The sequence below is a fragment of the Ostrinia nubilalis genome, chromosome 18, assembly GCF_963855985.1.
Source record: "Ostrinia nubilalis chromosome 18, ilOstNubi1.1, whole genome shotgun sequence".
Lineage (NCBI taxonomy): Eukaryota > Metazoa > Arthropoda > Insecta > Lepidoptera > Crambidae > Ostrinia > Ostrinia nubilalis.
The window spans coordinates 328,286-344,036 of NC_087105.1; the positions used below are offsets into that span (position 1 = coordinate 328,286).

The 15,751-nt window shown below is 37.0% G+C and overlaps 3 protein-coding genes across 3 annotated transcripts in view; 1 reads left to right on the forward strand and 2 right to left on the reverse strand.

The window, feature by feature from the left end:
• LOC135080822 (calcium-independent protein kinase C) overlaps positions 1-7,288 on the reverse strand; it is a 36,081-nt gene extending 28,793 nt beyond the window's left edge. The window contains exons 1-7 of the mRNA XM_063975545.1: positions 6,835-7,288; positions 6,535-6,667; positions 6,332-6,446; positions 5,630-5,690; positions 4,448-4,616; positions 1,579-1,610; positions 1,405-1,475 (exon numbers count right to left, since the gene is read on the reverse strand). Coding sequence (XP_063831615.1) covers positions 1,405-1,475; positions 1,579-1,610; positions 4,448-4,616; positions 5,630-5,690; positions 6,332-6,446; positions 6,535-6,667; positions 6,835-6,931 — 678 coding nt within the window. The 5' untranslated portion in view covers positions 6,932-7,288. The remainder of the gene's footprint in view (positions 1-1,404; positions 1,476-1,578; positions 1,611-4,447; positions 4,617-5,629; positions 5,691-6,331; positions 6,447-6,534; positions 6,668-6,834) is intronic.
• Positions 7,289-8,828: 1,540 nt separating this feature from the next.
• Positions 8,829-11,914, forward strand: LOC135080452 (ADP-ribosylation factor-like protein 2). The gene is made up of 4 exons (XM_063975087.1): positions 8,829-8,956; positions 9,038-9,193; positions 10,001-10,199; positions 11,016-11,914. The coding sequence occupies exons 1-4, from the start codon at positions 8,892-8,894 to the stop codon at positions 11,148-11,150; spliced, it is 555 nt and encodes a 184-aa protein (XP_063831157.1). The 5' UTR covers positions 8,829-8,891; the 3' UTR covers positions 11,151-11,914.
• LOC135080451 (pinin) lies at positions 11,798-15,445 on the reverse strand. Its single transcript, XM_063975086.1, has 6 exons — positions 15,227-15,445; positions 15,005-15,151; positions 14,475-14,697; positions 14,006-14,300; positions 13,262-13,558; positions 11,798-12,877 (listed from the first exon to the last, which is right to left on the reverse strand). The coding sequence occupies exons 1-6, from the start codon at positions 15,355-15,357 to the stop codon at positions 12,675-12,677; spliced, it is 1,296 nt and encodes a 431-aa protein (XP_063831156.1). The 5' UTR covers positions 15,358-15,445; the 3' UTR covers positions 11,798-12,674.
• Between the last annotated feature and the right edge of the window lie 306 nt (positions 15,446-15,751).

A 15,751-nucleotide genomic window follows, 5' to 3' on the forward strand; every position in this document is an offset into this window, starting at 1 on the left:
CTGGGGTCAAAAATGGACGTTAGGGAGATCATGGCGAGGCCTATCGATGGTTACAGGGTTATCCATTGTTTTTGGGACACCCTGTATTTATAGTACATTACATAAATTATGATATCAATAGCATTATAATATATTTACAAACACACTTGATAAACAGTAACATAAATACACTACACATATATTTTAATAACAAACATAAATAAATACCTAATACATATTATATTCTAAATAACTTACACAAACAAATAGACTACGCGTATTGTGTTAGATATTGCATATTTACGGCGCGCGGCTCGTCGGAGAACCGGTTTGCTATTCCACCGCTACTTACCTGCGCAGGCCGCCCAGCGCGCCAGTCACGACTTTTGCTATCTACGCGAGACCCGTGCGGCTCGCGACGACCGCCAACTGATTACGTAGTACGAACTGTGTAACGATCTTTTTCTTCGATCAATCTTACTTTATACTTGTGTCACAGAATATAACTGAAGTGCTCTGTTTCTCCTTCGTGAATTGATTGTGGAAAGTAATAAATAATTTCGTTTGAAACGAACGGACTTCATCATTTGTTCAACGAACAACATACCCACACATCAAACGACCTCACTAGTGAGCGCGTTAAAAAAAATATGAAAATTTTAATTCTTGAGTTTCCGCTAGGGGCGCTGTACAATCCGTCCAGCGTTGTCAGTTTTTTTTCCGCCAAGTCGGGACTTTGGTACTTTTTGAGTGAAAATAGCGGGACTCTTCCGTCAGAAGCGGGACAGAGTAAAAAAAAAGTATATAATCAAAGGTTTTAAAATATTTATCTTTTTATTTGACTTAAAATTACGTTTACGTGACAATATATAGCAAAAGTAGCCATAGAAAATGTATTGTAACAAAAAAAAAATTTAAATCAGATTTACTCTATCGTTAAATTCGTCTTTAGAATAAAAAAAGAAAAAAATTAAAAATGTTTTATTCTTTAGAATAATATGGCGTTTCAAACAATAGTCTGGTGAAGTGAGTGTCTCTCTCCGAAAAGCGGGACCGAGCCTGTCCCGCGCGGGACATTTAAATTTGATTTAAAAATCGGGACGTCCCGCCAAAATCGGGACGTCTGGCAACGCTGGTTTGATGTAAACTCACACTAAGCCCTCTGACCACGCGACTTGGTCGTTCAATGCGTGAGGGAACTAAGCACTTACGGGTACCTAAAGCTGACTGTATTATTACAATAGCAACCCCTAAACTTATGAAAATGAACTAACATAAGAGATATTGTTGTGAGAGTCACAAAAATAGTCAAATTGATGTTTAAGCCTTTAAATGTAATTACATTAAAAATTGTATCCAAAAGGCTTTTTACATAGAAAATAAGAAATAAACAGTTGAAACTTGATAATAATGAATGCATCCTACCTCTTCCTTCATCCCGGGACACTTGGTGACGACGGACGAGTGGCAGCGCTTGTGAACCACGCACGTGCACACTGCACAGAAAACATTGCCGTTTAATTGGTGTTGCAAGTTAAAAATATGATTTTGGAAGGTTACTCAGAAATACACAAAGAATTACTGATTAAAGTTATTTACCTTGACACTGGTATCCCTGCTTGCCAATACCCCTGTAATCAAAAAAATCTGTTAGATATTTGAAAAATAAAAACATGAAAAATTGGAAGTATCGATAATCCCATGTGGAGATATTATCGATTCTGATTGAAGAATAAAATCTACAGTCTGTTTGTCTAAAAATCAGGGTTCGAAAATATCCGATATTTATTATAAATATCAAAATATCGGATATTTATGATAATATCCGATATACAGTGTGAGTCACGTTAAAGTGTACATATGAAAATAGATGAAACTAGACCTATTTTTATCGACAAAAAAGAGGTCAAAAAATTTTTGAGATTTTTTTTTAATTTTTTATAGAATTTTTTTTCTTCCAATTACTTATTGTAAAGAAAACGTAATAACTTTTAAACTAAGCGGTATATCCTGATAAAATAAAAACAGTAATAATGCTAAATAACAGGCAATGCTAAAAAAATACATTAAATACATAAAAAAGGCCAATAAATAATAAAAAATTAAACTTTTTGAAAAAAATCTGCTTTTAAATTCGTGTTTTTTTGGTTATTTGATAAATTTCTCCAAAAAATGCCCCTATAACCGGTGGTTTTTATTACTTTGTATTATTCTCTATCGTATTACCTTCGTAAAACCAAAAATCGCATGTCTCTATCCCTATCACAACGTTTGCAATGATCGTTTGAACTAAGCCTCTCCGGGCGCGCCATTCAACGCTTCGTTAACAACGAAACTGAAAATGGCTCTAGATTTGTTATTTTGATAAAGACAAGTTAGATTTCAAATAAAAACAAAAGATTTCAAAGTAAAATAAGCATTTTAGTTAAAATTAAAATTGTCTCTAACTGTAGCGGAGAAAAATGTTGTGGCAGGCCTTTGTTCAAACGATCATAGCAAATGTTGTAATAGGGATAGAGACATGCGATTTTTGGTTTTACAAAGATAATACGATAGAGAATAATACAAAGTAATAAAAACCACCTGTTATAGGGGCATTTTTTGGAGAAATTTATCAAATAACCAAAAAAACACGAATTTTAAAGCAGATTTTTTTCAAAAAGTATCATTTTTTATTATTTGTTGGCCTTTTTTGTGTATTTTATGTATTTTTTTAGTATTGCCTGCTATTTAGCATTGTTACTGTTTTTATTTTATCAGGATATACCGCTTAGTTTAAAAGTTATTACGTTTACTTTACAATAAGTAATTGGAAGAAAAAAAATTCTATAAAAAATTAAAAAAAAATCTCAAAAATTTTTTGACCTCTTTTTTGTCGATAAAAATAGGTCTAGTTTCATCTACTTTCATATGTACACTTTAACGTGACTCACACTGTATATCAACTTTGATATATATCAATTTTGTATGAAAGGCATAGTATTATTTTATTGTATTATTCATGAATACTATTGCATATGTGTTACATAAACATGTTTTTAATGTTTTTATAACTTAAAATCAGACAATAAAGCAAAAACATAAAATATCTTTAAAATACGGCAAAATCAACTAAAAAAATAAAAATCTTATGTCAAAAAGTACAAATACAGTAACAAATTTTAAAAGTTGATATATATCATCAAAACCGGCTTGATATATATCGGATATATATCCGATATATATCTTGATATATATCCCTTGATATATTATATCCTCGAACCCTGCTAAAAATAATTGTTATGTATCGATTTTTTTCCTATTTAAAAATCGATATATTTAAAGAGGGACATAATCAATTAATTGATAATCGATTTTTCAGCAACACTAGTAGTCTCTAGCTAAGTGGAGTGACGACTTGTTAGTCATCACTCGCGGAGGTAAATAAGCACAACAGTGGGCAGTGGGCAATCCCACCACCCACCCATGACCAAATATCAACCTCGCGGTTATTGAGGCCGAATCATGACTATCGTGAGAGATGCACGCGTGCAATTCTTGACTCTACACGTTATTGACTCTAAAGTACGGCCAACGAGAAGCGATACCAGGCCTGTTCATCTCCGCGAGTTTACATCGAAAACAAAACACGCACGATTGCCCCCTACAAGAGTACTATTCGACAAGGCCTCACATACGAGCGAACATTGACTCACGCACGCGTATTCTTGTGTATGATGGAAAAAAATAAAGAAAATGGTGTACTAAATACTGTGCAGTATTTAACTGCCTAAATAATAATAAAAACACAGAATGTACTTTTTTAAGTTGCCTGAAGACACTGAGAGGTAAATAAGTAGTTAATATTATTCATGATAATTCATGCTAAATCATGTAGGTATTTCCTCCGCCATTTTCTGCAGATTGGCACCTCACGTCACATCATTTTACCGAAGTCAGCCCTATAGCTTCGGCGCAGTACCGATCACTGACGTTTGTCAACAAAACTTCTGACAAACTTGCTTGACTCTTGAGACAAGCTAAATTACACCATATTGTTAATGACATTGAGCATACATTTTTTTTAATACCTTCGCGAAGTAAAACTTCTGTACGTAGTACTTATTATTATTCTGTGGCGATACCAAATGTAAACAAACCCAATGTCATTGTCATTTGGAATAGTAGAGGTGTGTTGCACCACCTATCTTTAACGGTAACTATGACGATAACCGGTGCTTTTTGTATGGAATTTGACAGATTTGTGACGTTTGTCAAAGTTAAAGTAAGATGGTGCAACCCAGCCTAAGGGTTTAACTTTGACATATTTTGGCGGGAGAACGAGCCATTACGACAAATACACAAGATGGGAAGAGACAGAATAGATTGTCAATTCGAAAGTAAAAGTCGAATCGACCTTTTGTATTGCTTCTCGTTGGCCGTACTTTAGTCGGCTACTGCCTACTGGCAGTGGGCCGTGTGCACTGACCATATGAACTCGCGGCAGTGCGAGCAGAAGGTGGGCTGGCGCAGGAAGGTGGCCATGAACTTGTGGCCGTTGACCTGGTGCACGCGCCGCCGCATGGCACCGCGCCGCCGCGCGAAGCCCGCGCCCTCCTTGAACTCGCGCGTCTGCCGGCATGTCTCCGCCGCGGCGCCTGCGCACACGGCGAATATGACAACATGTTTGTGCAAAACTATTTAATTTGATTATGGTTGCTTTCGAGGTCGACTGGAAGAGAATTTATCGTAGAGATACTATTGTTGGTCCCTACGCAAAGTAACTAGGAGCCTGAGATACTTAATTACCACATTGCTCATATAAATTATTTTAAAACAAAGTTTAAAAAGTTTACTTTTTTTTGGAAAAAAAAACTTTCATGTTTATGGACATCTCAGAATTCAGCTCCAAAGTGTTTTGATATTCACATTAAAATTTACAAGTGCACACTGCAATATCTAAAGATATTGTAAAGCTTATATTTAACGTGGATCTATCTGACTGATTTCAATCTATCTTTCCTTTATTGCAGATCAATATTTCAAAAGAAATCAGCAACCAGATAGCATTATAGAAGATAAATTACATTAAACCATTAGAAAATATAAATAATATTATCATAATCTAAACTCAAAACAACAAGAATGTATGCCAATCTCACAAATTAAAAAATAATACCAGTACACAAACAACATAAAGTGAACTGCAGTAGGCACAGTCCACAAGGCCAACAATAACACTCTTTGATCTGCTCGCGCTGTCTCAAACACAAATGCTCATTTCCCGAAATCATCAAAAACAAATGCGGCTCAAAATAGAGTTATTTCTTTGTCCCTGTCAACCTTAATTTAATGACAATCATTTTTTTAAATAATACCTTCAGTATTTTGTCAATGCATAAAAATAGGGATGTCTTATCTCATAAAATTAGAACTGTTTTAACTTTACAAACTGTGTTTACTATTATTTATTAATAGTGACCTAGTTAACTGCTTCAGACTGTGACAGTGTGTCCAAAATTAGATAAAAGTTTACATAAGTAACTTTAAGTCAATAAATTCTTCTGGTCCAGCCAAGCCACTCTATCAAGTGTTAAAAGTAATGAAACCTAGAAGGATACAATAATTCAAATCCAAATATCTAATAATATAAATGGCAAAAAACACTAACCTTGAGAATTCCATTTCAGATTGATATTGAGATGCAATTTTCCATTAGGTTCTAGATCCACCTGAAATAGAAATCTTTCTTTAGTTTTTGTATACTCAACTAATATTCATTCCTATTCAAAAATATGGGTATCTCCAAATTTGTATCATAGTAGTACCAGCTTCCCACTCATAAATTGTTGAAAGCAAGAAATGCAAATTTCATCCTAAAGTCATGACTCATTTCATAACTATAAGGAAAATGCAATGTTATTTCAACATCGGCAATGATTCAGTTTCAAAAGAGGTCAGTCTTCTATAACCGGCTCCTGAATGACTTATCCCACCTCTTCTAATCTTTCATATTTGGGATCCGGACAGGAGAATCTTCTAAGACGGTTCATGATTCACATCACTTTGATTTTCCCCAACTGATTCACTTGGATTCTAATAAGAATCGGTCCGATAATCACAAATTGCAATATTATCAAGTTTTACAAAAGATGTGTAATCACTGACAAGACTCAATATAGCATTAGATTAAAATACTGCATTAAAATAGACTTATCAGTCAAAACAAACATTACACTAGACCTTGATAACAAGTTACAAACAGACAATTTGTATATCTTATCAGAAGATTAAGGCGGATAATGATAATAACAGTCTTATACAGAGAATTTTTTCAGTTACATGCAAGACGTTAGAGATATTGACAGCTCACCCAGAAGTCTGAAGCATCCTTGTCTCGGTGCATAAGATCCTCAAATGGAATAGTGCAGTTTGCCACAAAGTCATCAGGAGGGATAGCCGCATCGTGAAACACTGTTATACCCAAGCTAAAATAAGGTAAAAAAACATTAGTAACAAGTCTTGACTTCCTACACAATCACACTGGTGTACTATGTATTAGAAGTATCAATGTACCTGGTGACATTATGAACTTCATGTGTGAAGGTTTCATTCCACACTGGGTCAAATGTTTTGGGTTTTGTGCTCGAACGGTCTAGGTGATGCTCGTCGGCGTCGATCGAAACGTACGGGTCTATAGGCTGATCGTCTGCAAGCACAACGCGTATTTACATATACACCACCCATTTTAGTAAACATGCTACGCCTTTTTCGTGCGCAATATTCAATGTTACAGAACTGGATTGCGACGCAAAACAGTTCATTCGTCTACAATAGAGTCCCTGACGACGCATCAGAATAAAGATAGGGACTCACCTGGCTTCCCGAAGGTCATGTTATGCCTTTTCTGAAAGTCGGTCGGCCTCAGTCCTGTCGCCTCGCAGACCCGTAGCCGCACCGTCCCGCTGAACATGGTGCCGCCGACCAACGAGCCGTATCACCGAGACCGCGCCGCCACACGATCACTTCCACACTATAAACCCACTCAAAATCATTGAAGGAGCCTCATATTTCTGAAAAATTAAATAAAAGACATGACAGCGACGAGATCGGCCATGGATGGATATTTTACTCTATGGTCAATAATGGATTCCAGCAGTTCGATTTCCTGAAAAAGGTTTTACTTTGCCTATGGTTTTCATGAGGTACAGACAGAAAAAAAAATAGTATCATACGACTTGATTTTTTAATACCATGGTGGTTAGATTTCTAATAAGATTTTTGAAGAAAAATTATGGGATTGTAGGTACAAATAAATTTCTTCCTTCAAGCCTGAAAGCCTGAAACTAGAAAACTAGTTAAAGCTGTAGTTCATCGCTCTACTAGAGCTGACTGATACTGATGGCCGTTGAGGTAGAAAAGTTGAGTGGTTGAGTGCTGACCAGCCGACCAGCCATGGGCTGTAGCACAGATGTAGGCTGTAGCCATCTGTGCTGTACATAGAAGAATTAATTCCTCTATACCTCTATGGTGCTGTAGCCTGTAAGACGTGTAGTAGTGTGGGCACTTGGGCAGGCCCCCCATTAGGTGGAACGATGACCTGCATGCGGACAACGCAGACTGGTTGTAATGGAAATCCTTGGGGGGGCCTTTGTCCAGCAGTGGACCTCATTCACTGACATAAACTACAAGCGTATGAATAGACTTTTTACAAGCTTAATTTCAACTAACAAAATCAAATGTATGAATTAAATATCAAATACTAACATTTTCAGATTTAGAAAGAGGGTAAAAAGGCAAAAGAAGAGCAAGAGTGCTTGATAAGTATAAATTAAAAATATTGAAAAAAGATTGCCCATCTCTGCAAAAATCTAGACGATAAACACGCATTGCGTCGTACGATATTTTCTAATGATGAACGCAGCACATTTGAAAAAAAAAACATACATTGACATTTCTTCTTGTCAATAATGACATTTTTTCCTGCTGATGGATGCAGTGGGTCTAGTCAAAACGCACTTTAAAATCGCAAACCCATCGCAAACAAGTCGCAAACAAACAAACAAATCGCAAAAGAGGTCGATAACAAAAAAGGCTTAGTCAAACGGCAAAAAATCGAATCGCAAAGCCCTACCTATCGATAATCGAAAGACTGGATTGAAATTTCCCATACAAAGACTTAGCCAACATGCATTTAAGACTCAATCAAAATCGAATCGAATCGCAACACCCGCCATTTTCATTGCGATTACTTAAACCCCGGTGATAAGCTTCGATTATATCGAAAACCAATAGGGTGAGTTGCACCACCTAACTTTGACCGTAACTATGACGTTAACCGGTGTTTTTTGTATGGAGTTTGACAGATTTTAGACGTTTGTCAAAGTTAAACTAAGATGGTGCAACCCACCCTAATGCTGTTTTGACAAATCCGTATCGCGATGTCGTTTTGACAGCTAATTTGACAGCGAAGCATAGACATAAACAGAGAGCAGAAAGAAGGAAGAAACTAATTTAAAAAAAAAAGCTAAAAAAAGTAAAAACAATCGCAAAGTCATAGACATTTTTTAACTTTTATTCGATTTTGAATGAACTTTTATGTCGCCGCGTCGTTGGTGGTTCAATGTGCATTTTGGCTGCCATTTTCCGATCGAATCGAATTACTGGTGACGCGGCGACTGACATTAGTGAAAACTTCCTATTGGTTCGCGATGGCATTTTGACTAGACCCACTGCCCCCTTAGACAAAACGCACTTTTTGATCGAATCGAAAATCGAATCCGTCAAAACTCCATACAAAAAAGGGGCTTTTCGACCACTTTTCGACTGCTTTGCGATTATAATTTGCACTTTGTCTAGACCCACTGCTGTTTACTGTCAACAAAGAAATGAAAAGTTTTTAGTAATTACAAAGTGAATTTAATAATTAAGACATGGGATTCTTAACTATTTTGAAAAAGCTTCGTCAGAAGGAGAAAGAAATGAGAATACTTATGTTGTATCCTTTTGAAAAAAGTTGTAAAATAAGGTTATATTGTAGTCAGTTTTTTAATATTTTTCTTGACTAGATTTAATTCAGAGGCCTAGATAATGCTGGTAAGACCACGATATTGAAGAGATTCAACGGCGAGCCTATCGACACGATCTCCCCGACCCTGGGTTTCAACATAAAAACACTGGAGCACAAAGGTTTCAAACTGAACATCTGGGATGTTGGTGGTCAGAAATCTTTGAGGCAAGTAATCTAATTTGGCTTACATTAATAAAAATATTCAAGTACTATTAAAACATTCCACTGATCCTATGTATTAGCTTCAGTCTTTCACATAACTTCCAGAGACATCAAAATAGTGCTATGCTGCTGATTATTATTGAAAATCATTTACAAGGTGACTTGAAAATAAGACACTTTTCTTATATTAAAAATTTATAAGACTCATAACCCTAGTACCAGCGAATCCAGACTTTCTTATATTCAAAACTTATAAGACACTCATAACACTAGTACCAGCGAATCGAGACTCAATAGAAACCAATTCTTATGCAACTGCTTAGGGTTCCATCACTATAGGTTAATGTTTCTTATTCACAGTAATAGCTGCTTATAAGATTATTGTCAGATTGTTGGGTGTGTGTTAATTAAAGTGGTTATCTATGACTCCAAGTCCATTTGGTGTAGTGGTTCAGAACGGACTACTATTCCGAGAGGTCACGGGTTCGATTCCTGGCCGGGTAGAAATTGAAATAATAAATTTTAATTTCTGTGACGGGTCTCGGTGATACGTTATGTATGTATTTGCAAAAAATAAGTGTTTAAGTATGTTTACATCCGTTGTCTAGTACCCATAGTACAAGCTTTGCTTAGTTTGGGATTAGAAGTGTAGTGTAAAAATGTGCAAGGATATTTATTTATTTTACAGTCTTGTAGTCCCTAAAATAACCAGCACCTTAAGTACAGAAGTTTAAATACGTTGTAAACATCGTTTGTCTTCTAATGTCTTGTTGGTTGTCCTATTATTATAAATAAAGCTGTAAACTCCAGGTCGTACTGGAAGAACTACTTCGAGAGCACAGACGGAGTAGCATGGGTGGTGGACAGCGCGGACGCGCGCCGGCTGCCGGACTGCGGGCGCGAACTACGCGCGCTGCTGAGAGAGGAGCGGCTGGCGGGAGCCACGCTGCTCGTGCTGGCTAACAAGGCAGATCTGCCCGGAGCGCTTACGCTGCAGGAGATTAAGGAGGTAGGGCACTAGGGGTAGACACTTTACTCAGTCAGTGCACTTTGATAACCTAGGGTCTTATCCATGGGTGATCAAAGGCTAAAGTGTGGCCTGGAGTCCAAGTGAGGAGCGGTTGGCGGGCGCCACGCTGCTCGTGCTGGCTAATAAGGCAGACCTGCCCGGAGCGCTCACGCTGCAGGAGATTAAGGAGGTGAGGATGCTATACGCCTAGCGTTTAACTCAGTCAGTGCGTGAGGAGGGGTGACATTGGCATATTATGACGTAACAGAGCACACAAATCTGAAGTCCCACTGACATTTGATGCCTCAATCTCCCTCCCATGTTGCTCCCATGCCTCAAGCAGTTCAGGCACTGTGAGCTAACCTTCAGTATAAATTGATGTTTGTATTTGACTAACATGAGACAAATCACGGTTGATAGTGCTATTACTTCAGTTTTTAAAGTTACAGAACCAATAAAAGTTCACTCCAACATTATTAAACTAATATGCTCCAAATGAAATTGTCAGGCAGTGTTTTACAATATAACTAGATTTAGGTTAACTTGTTTTGTTTCAAATAGAAATTCATTTACCTTAGTTAGGGCATTAACTAAACCACTACCCAGGCATGACTCATCATCAGCAAGATGACATCATTCATACTGCTTGTAGACCATGACAAGTTGTTGATTTGCAAATTTTCGCTAAAAAAGAGACAGTGTGCTGTTTGCACTGCACTCACTTCACCATCCCCATTTCAGGACTTGATATGACTGCAAAGATCTGCAACTTCATTTCGAAAATGTAAATTATTAACCGTTTATTAATATTTTCAGGCTCTAGACCTGGACAGCATCAAGACGCACCACTGGCGCATCGTGCGGTGCTCCGCCGTAACGGGCGAGAACCTTCTGGAGGGCATGGATTGGATGCTGGATGACATCGCCTCCAGGATATTCACGCTGGACTAACATCTAACACCATCGCTATGTGAACAAATCTATGTGTATATGAGACACAAAAATTGTGTTTGCTCTAAATTGCAGGTGCTAGCTGGCCTTTAGACACCCCACAGACAACAGACTTTTTGTTTGGCCGATAGTTTGGTCGGGCTGTAAACGGCATGTAAAAACGTATGGTATGTGCGGATATTACACCAATTTGGTGTCGGCCGATTGCCCTTACAAATTGTAAGCCGACCAATCTAGTCTGTAGTCTGTGGGGTGTCATAAATAATTATTCTTCTGTTGAAGTGGTTAGTCTTTTTAATACCTACAATCATTTCAATTGTATAAAACAGAGAAACTGCCTTGACAGCTAGCAGCCTGTAGCTTTTTTAACATGTTATTATATGGCATGTTTTCGTTTCAATCTAATGAGGGTTTTCGCGAATGAAAGATCCGCTAGATGGCGGGACGTGGATGTGGGGTCTGACTGCTGCGTGATTGGTGGATTTTGACATATCTGTCAATGTCATGTCAAAAATAACCAATCATGCAGCATTTGGACCTCGCGTCTACGTATTGCCATCTGGCGGATTTTTCATTCGCGAAAACCCTCATTGATATGAAACAAAACAGTTATTTATGTAACAAATTATTTTGTAAATGAAAAAGTCTTTTCATTCCATGACTTTACTTGAACGCTTGTAAACATAACCACAAATGCAAATGATAAACTGTGATTTATTCTTGATCTAAATTATTGAACCTATTATAAAGTTTTGTAACAAGAACACTTCAGTTTTAATTTGAACTAACCCTCATTAAAGGATTCCAATTTCACTACGAATATTATGACACTCGTGTGCTAAGTTGGTAAGTACAGTCCAGGCAGGTAGCAGCCAGAACGGAAGACGATGGCGTAAGGCCTTTTCCTGTGATTCGGCACTGTAAAGTAGTGTTAAAGTTGTAAACGACGTGTAATTACCAACTTAGCACACGCGTTTCATACGTTTTCAACACACTTGCAAGAAAATGTAATACATTCATTCAAGTTTCTAAAGAAAACTTTGGAAAATTCTTTATGGGAGGTTGCGTGGCGCGAACAGTCTTCTAAAGTACAAATTGTAAATATGTTTCTCATATTTACTAATCACTGAATACATAATATATTTCACGACAACATACCTATTATGTTGAAAAATAAATAATTTTATGAAATCTATATTTGTCATAATTAAACAATCTCATTTTATTCAACAAGCACAATAAATGTTTTATATGTCTATTATTCATATAAAAAATAGTTAACTGTTTTATAACAGACTATCTGAAATAACCTCTATTTTAATAAAAAACTATTTTCATTAACTTATGGTTATAATATTTTAAAAAGCATGTGTTAAACACCCATGCTTTATGCTCTATTTACAAGACAGTGTTATATACTTAAAAATGGTGCTATAAGTCACTATGAATGTGTGTTGCAAGTGTGTTGAAATTAACTACAGTACAATTCAGTAAACAGGCTATGTAATGACAGATGCGGGAGTACTAGGAATGCTCAGAGTGTTCTGGTTCTTCGGGTTTTTCTTCGGCCACAGGTTGCACGTTATTAACTTCGCTAGCGTCTTTAGTTTGCTCTCCATTTACTGTGCTGTCATTCACTTCAGCTTCTACTGTAGTATTTGCATCAACACTCATATTCTGATCTTCGACTTCTTGACTTCTATCTACAGTTTTAACATCATCTGTTTCTGGAACAAAAATTTATAAGATACAAAATCTTCTTTTCAGGCTTAAGACGTCTACTGCTGGACAAAGGCCTTCCCCAAGGATTTCCACAAAGACCGGTCCTGCGCCGCTCGCATCCACGAAGATACAAAATAAATGACTACAATATAGATCGTTTCATCCACGAAGACGCGCCCCACCATTCTTCCGCTAATGTTTGAGTGTTATCGGTACCTACAGGCTAGATTATCCATGAATGTACACGCCCACTACAATAATTACGCGCGGACTCGGATCAAACTCCCCGCACCCCGCGCTTCCAAATTGGTGGGGCGCATCTTCGTGGATGAGTACACAATAATAGTTATAAACTTTATTATAAGAATAGAATAAAAGATTTCTGTTACCATTTTTAACCTCAGCCACCAATTCATCCTTATCATTAGGCGCATCATGTCTATCGTCGCCGTCGCTGTCTTCTTTCTCGTCAGCATCTGCCGCGAACTTGTTTCTTTTGTGTCCCTTATCGTCCTCGTTCATTTCCTGGTCCTGTTCTGCGGGATCCTTCTGCAGCGGCATTTCGACGTCCTTGTCGGTGAGTTCTGGGTCGTTCTCCTTGGCGCCGGGGCCGCGAGGCCGCAGGCAGCGCTGCTCTATCCGCTGGAGTTCCTCTTGCAGTTCTTGCCGTTTCTTGATCATGCATTCTGTAAAAGTTAATTAAGAATGTTAAATTATCCTTTTAACAAATTATAGCTGCTCTTTCTGTTAATCTGTACACACTTAGGATGTTACTTTTTGCATAGTATGCATGTCCTAAAAGATTGTGTGAAATTATTTACCAAAAAATTTTAATAGCTTTGTTTTAGCGATTACACATAAAATTGATACAATGAAAATAAAATACACCCAAGTAATCTATTTTTTAGTGAGAGTGAGAGGATGAGGTAAATATTTTTATACTCACTGCGGTACAAAGGACCATATTTTGCTGTAAATTATTCATTATTAGTACTTGATTAAAATATTAAATTTTTCTATTGATCATTATATTTCTGAAATCTAATTCTAACCCCATGGTTACATGTACCGTTACAGCATTGTCACCACTCAGATGAAAACATTGCCATTCTGTTAATATAAAAATTACTTACTTTCATGGAACTTTCTGCTTGAATTCAACTTCTCTGTGGCCTTTTCAGACATTTTCTTTGGTATCCAATAAATGTGGGGCTTAGCTTTGGTGAGGATAAAGTTAGCGATGCTCTTCTGTGATTCTTCCCATTTCTCAAACTCCTGAACTCGCGCCATTTTCGCTTCCAAAGCCTTTATCTTGGCTTTCTTGTGTTCTCTCTCGGCATATAAAGTCTTTCGTTCTTTCTGTTCTCTTTCCTTTTCTAGCCGGGCCTGCTCTTCTATCTTGCGTTCAACTTGTGCCTTCTTGTCTTCCTGTAATTTATAAAATGTAAAGTGAATATTGTTAGCCTTTAGAATTAAGAAGATACTACAAGAGATGACCTCTTAATTGCCACAAACCAGATTCTTCATAAGATACATTGAAGGAATTTGTTAATTATTTGATATTTACACAAATACAAGAAAAATATTTAAAAAATATGAAACCTTAGTCTGTAGCACTATCTCTTCCTGTTTGAACTTTTGTAGCGTGCCTAGAAGTGATCCAAAGATACGTCTGTTACGTTTCCGGGCCTGTTCATCGTCACCCTGTGCTCTTAGCACTGCGGCCCGGGTGGGCAGCTCACGGCACACAGCAGAAGGCACTCTCCCCCTCTTGATTCCTGGTCCGTCATCTTCCCCATCACTGTCTTGGACTCGTGCTGATAACCTAAACCACATAATGTTTCAGAACAACTTTTGAACCACTGACTGACCACAAGATACTGTTGTAGTTGATCAGTTTTCAGTGCAATTTTAGTTCCACTGACAAAGAACTGCTTACTTTAATAAATAAATATTGGAATTAATAAACACTTCCAGTTAAACAAGCTGCAATGACAAGTAGATGATGTTGAATGCTAATGTGCAATGCACATCATTATCCCAAGTGTTTGTAATGATTTTCGATAATACATAATGAATTCATTAGTGAGTAATTTTTTGGCTGTCAATACACAAATTAACACGAACAGTACCTGCTAAAAACCGTTTTAGTCTCATGTTTTCGTTTTCCAAATAATTGTTCTTCATTCTTGTAGTTATTACCGGCGTCCTGGAACGAATTCCGACCACCTGCACGAAATCCACTTTTGTAATAGTCTCCAGACGCATTGTTGAACCTGCTGTAATATAAATAACACGTCAGAACAAATTAAAATACTCACAAATTACTACATTTTGTCAAGGTGATTACTAACCTATCGTTAGAAAAACTCCGCCCTGAAACTTGAATTTTCTTGATGTTTTCGTCAATTTTAAACAAACTACTCTTTTCATTTTCTAATTGTGTTCGTAAAGAACTAAAGGATATTGCTACTTCTGTCCCCATTGTATTAGAAATACTGAATTTATGATAAAATCACAACAATTCCGACTTCACTTTGCTTTGCTTTGGGCTATTTTTTTTTATCGATCAACTTCACCAAAGAGCATAAAAGAGTAAGAGACGGCACTCCATAGATATTTTTTGAGCTCACGCACACATATGCATTTTAGAGAACGACCCGCAAATCTTTACCAACCGCACAAACTACAGGCGGAGCTACCAACATAATGCCTTATTTTCTGACAGTATTAGTGACGTTCGTAATAACTTATCGATTATCGATACTTTGCTAGGGTTGTAATTGCATATCGATATCTAGTATAGGAACCTTCAATATTTTAATGATTACTATTTTTATTTTATACTATGTGTAAGTAAAACGAAGTTTTGTAACGTA

Coding starts and splice junctions, on each gene's coding strand:
- LOC135080452 (XM_063975087.1), top strand. CDS start 8,892: ATGGGATTCTTAACTATTTTGAAAAAGCTTCGTCAGAAGGAGAAAGAA. Junction 9,194..10,000: donor GGTGGTCAGAAATCTTTGAG/GCAAGTAATCTA, acceptor TGTAAACTCCAG/GTCGTACTGGAAGAACTACT. Junction 10,200..11,015: donor CGCTGCAGGAGATTAAGGAG/GTAGGGCACTAG, acceptor TAATATTTTCAG/GCTCTAGACCTGGACAGCAT.
- LOC135080451 (XM_063975086.1), bottom strand. CDS start 15,357: ATGGGGACAGAAGTAGCAATATCCTTTAGTTCTTTACGAACACAATTA. Junction 14,698..15,004: donor ACTAAAACGGTTTTTAGCAG/GTACTGTTCGTG, acceptor TATGTGGTTTAG/GTTATCAGCACGAGTCCAAG. Junction 14,301..14,474: donor AGATAGTGCTACAGACTAAG/GTTTCATATTTT, acceptor TATAAATTACAG/GAAGACAAGAAGGCACAAGT.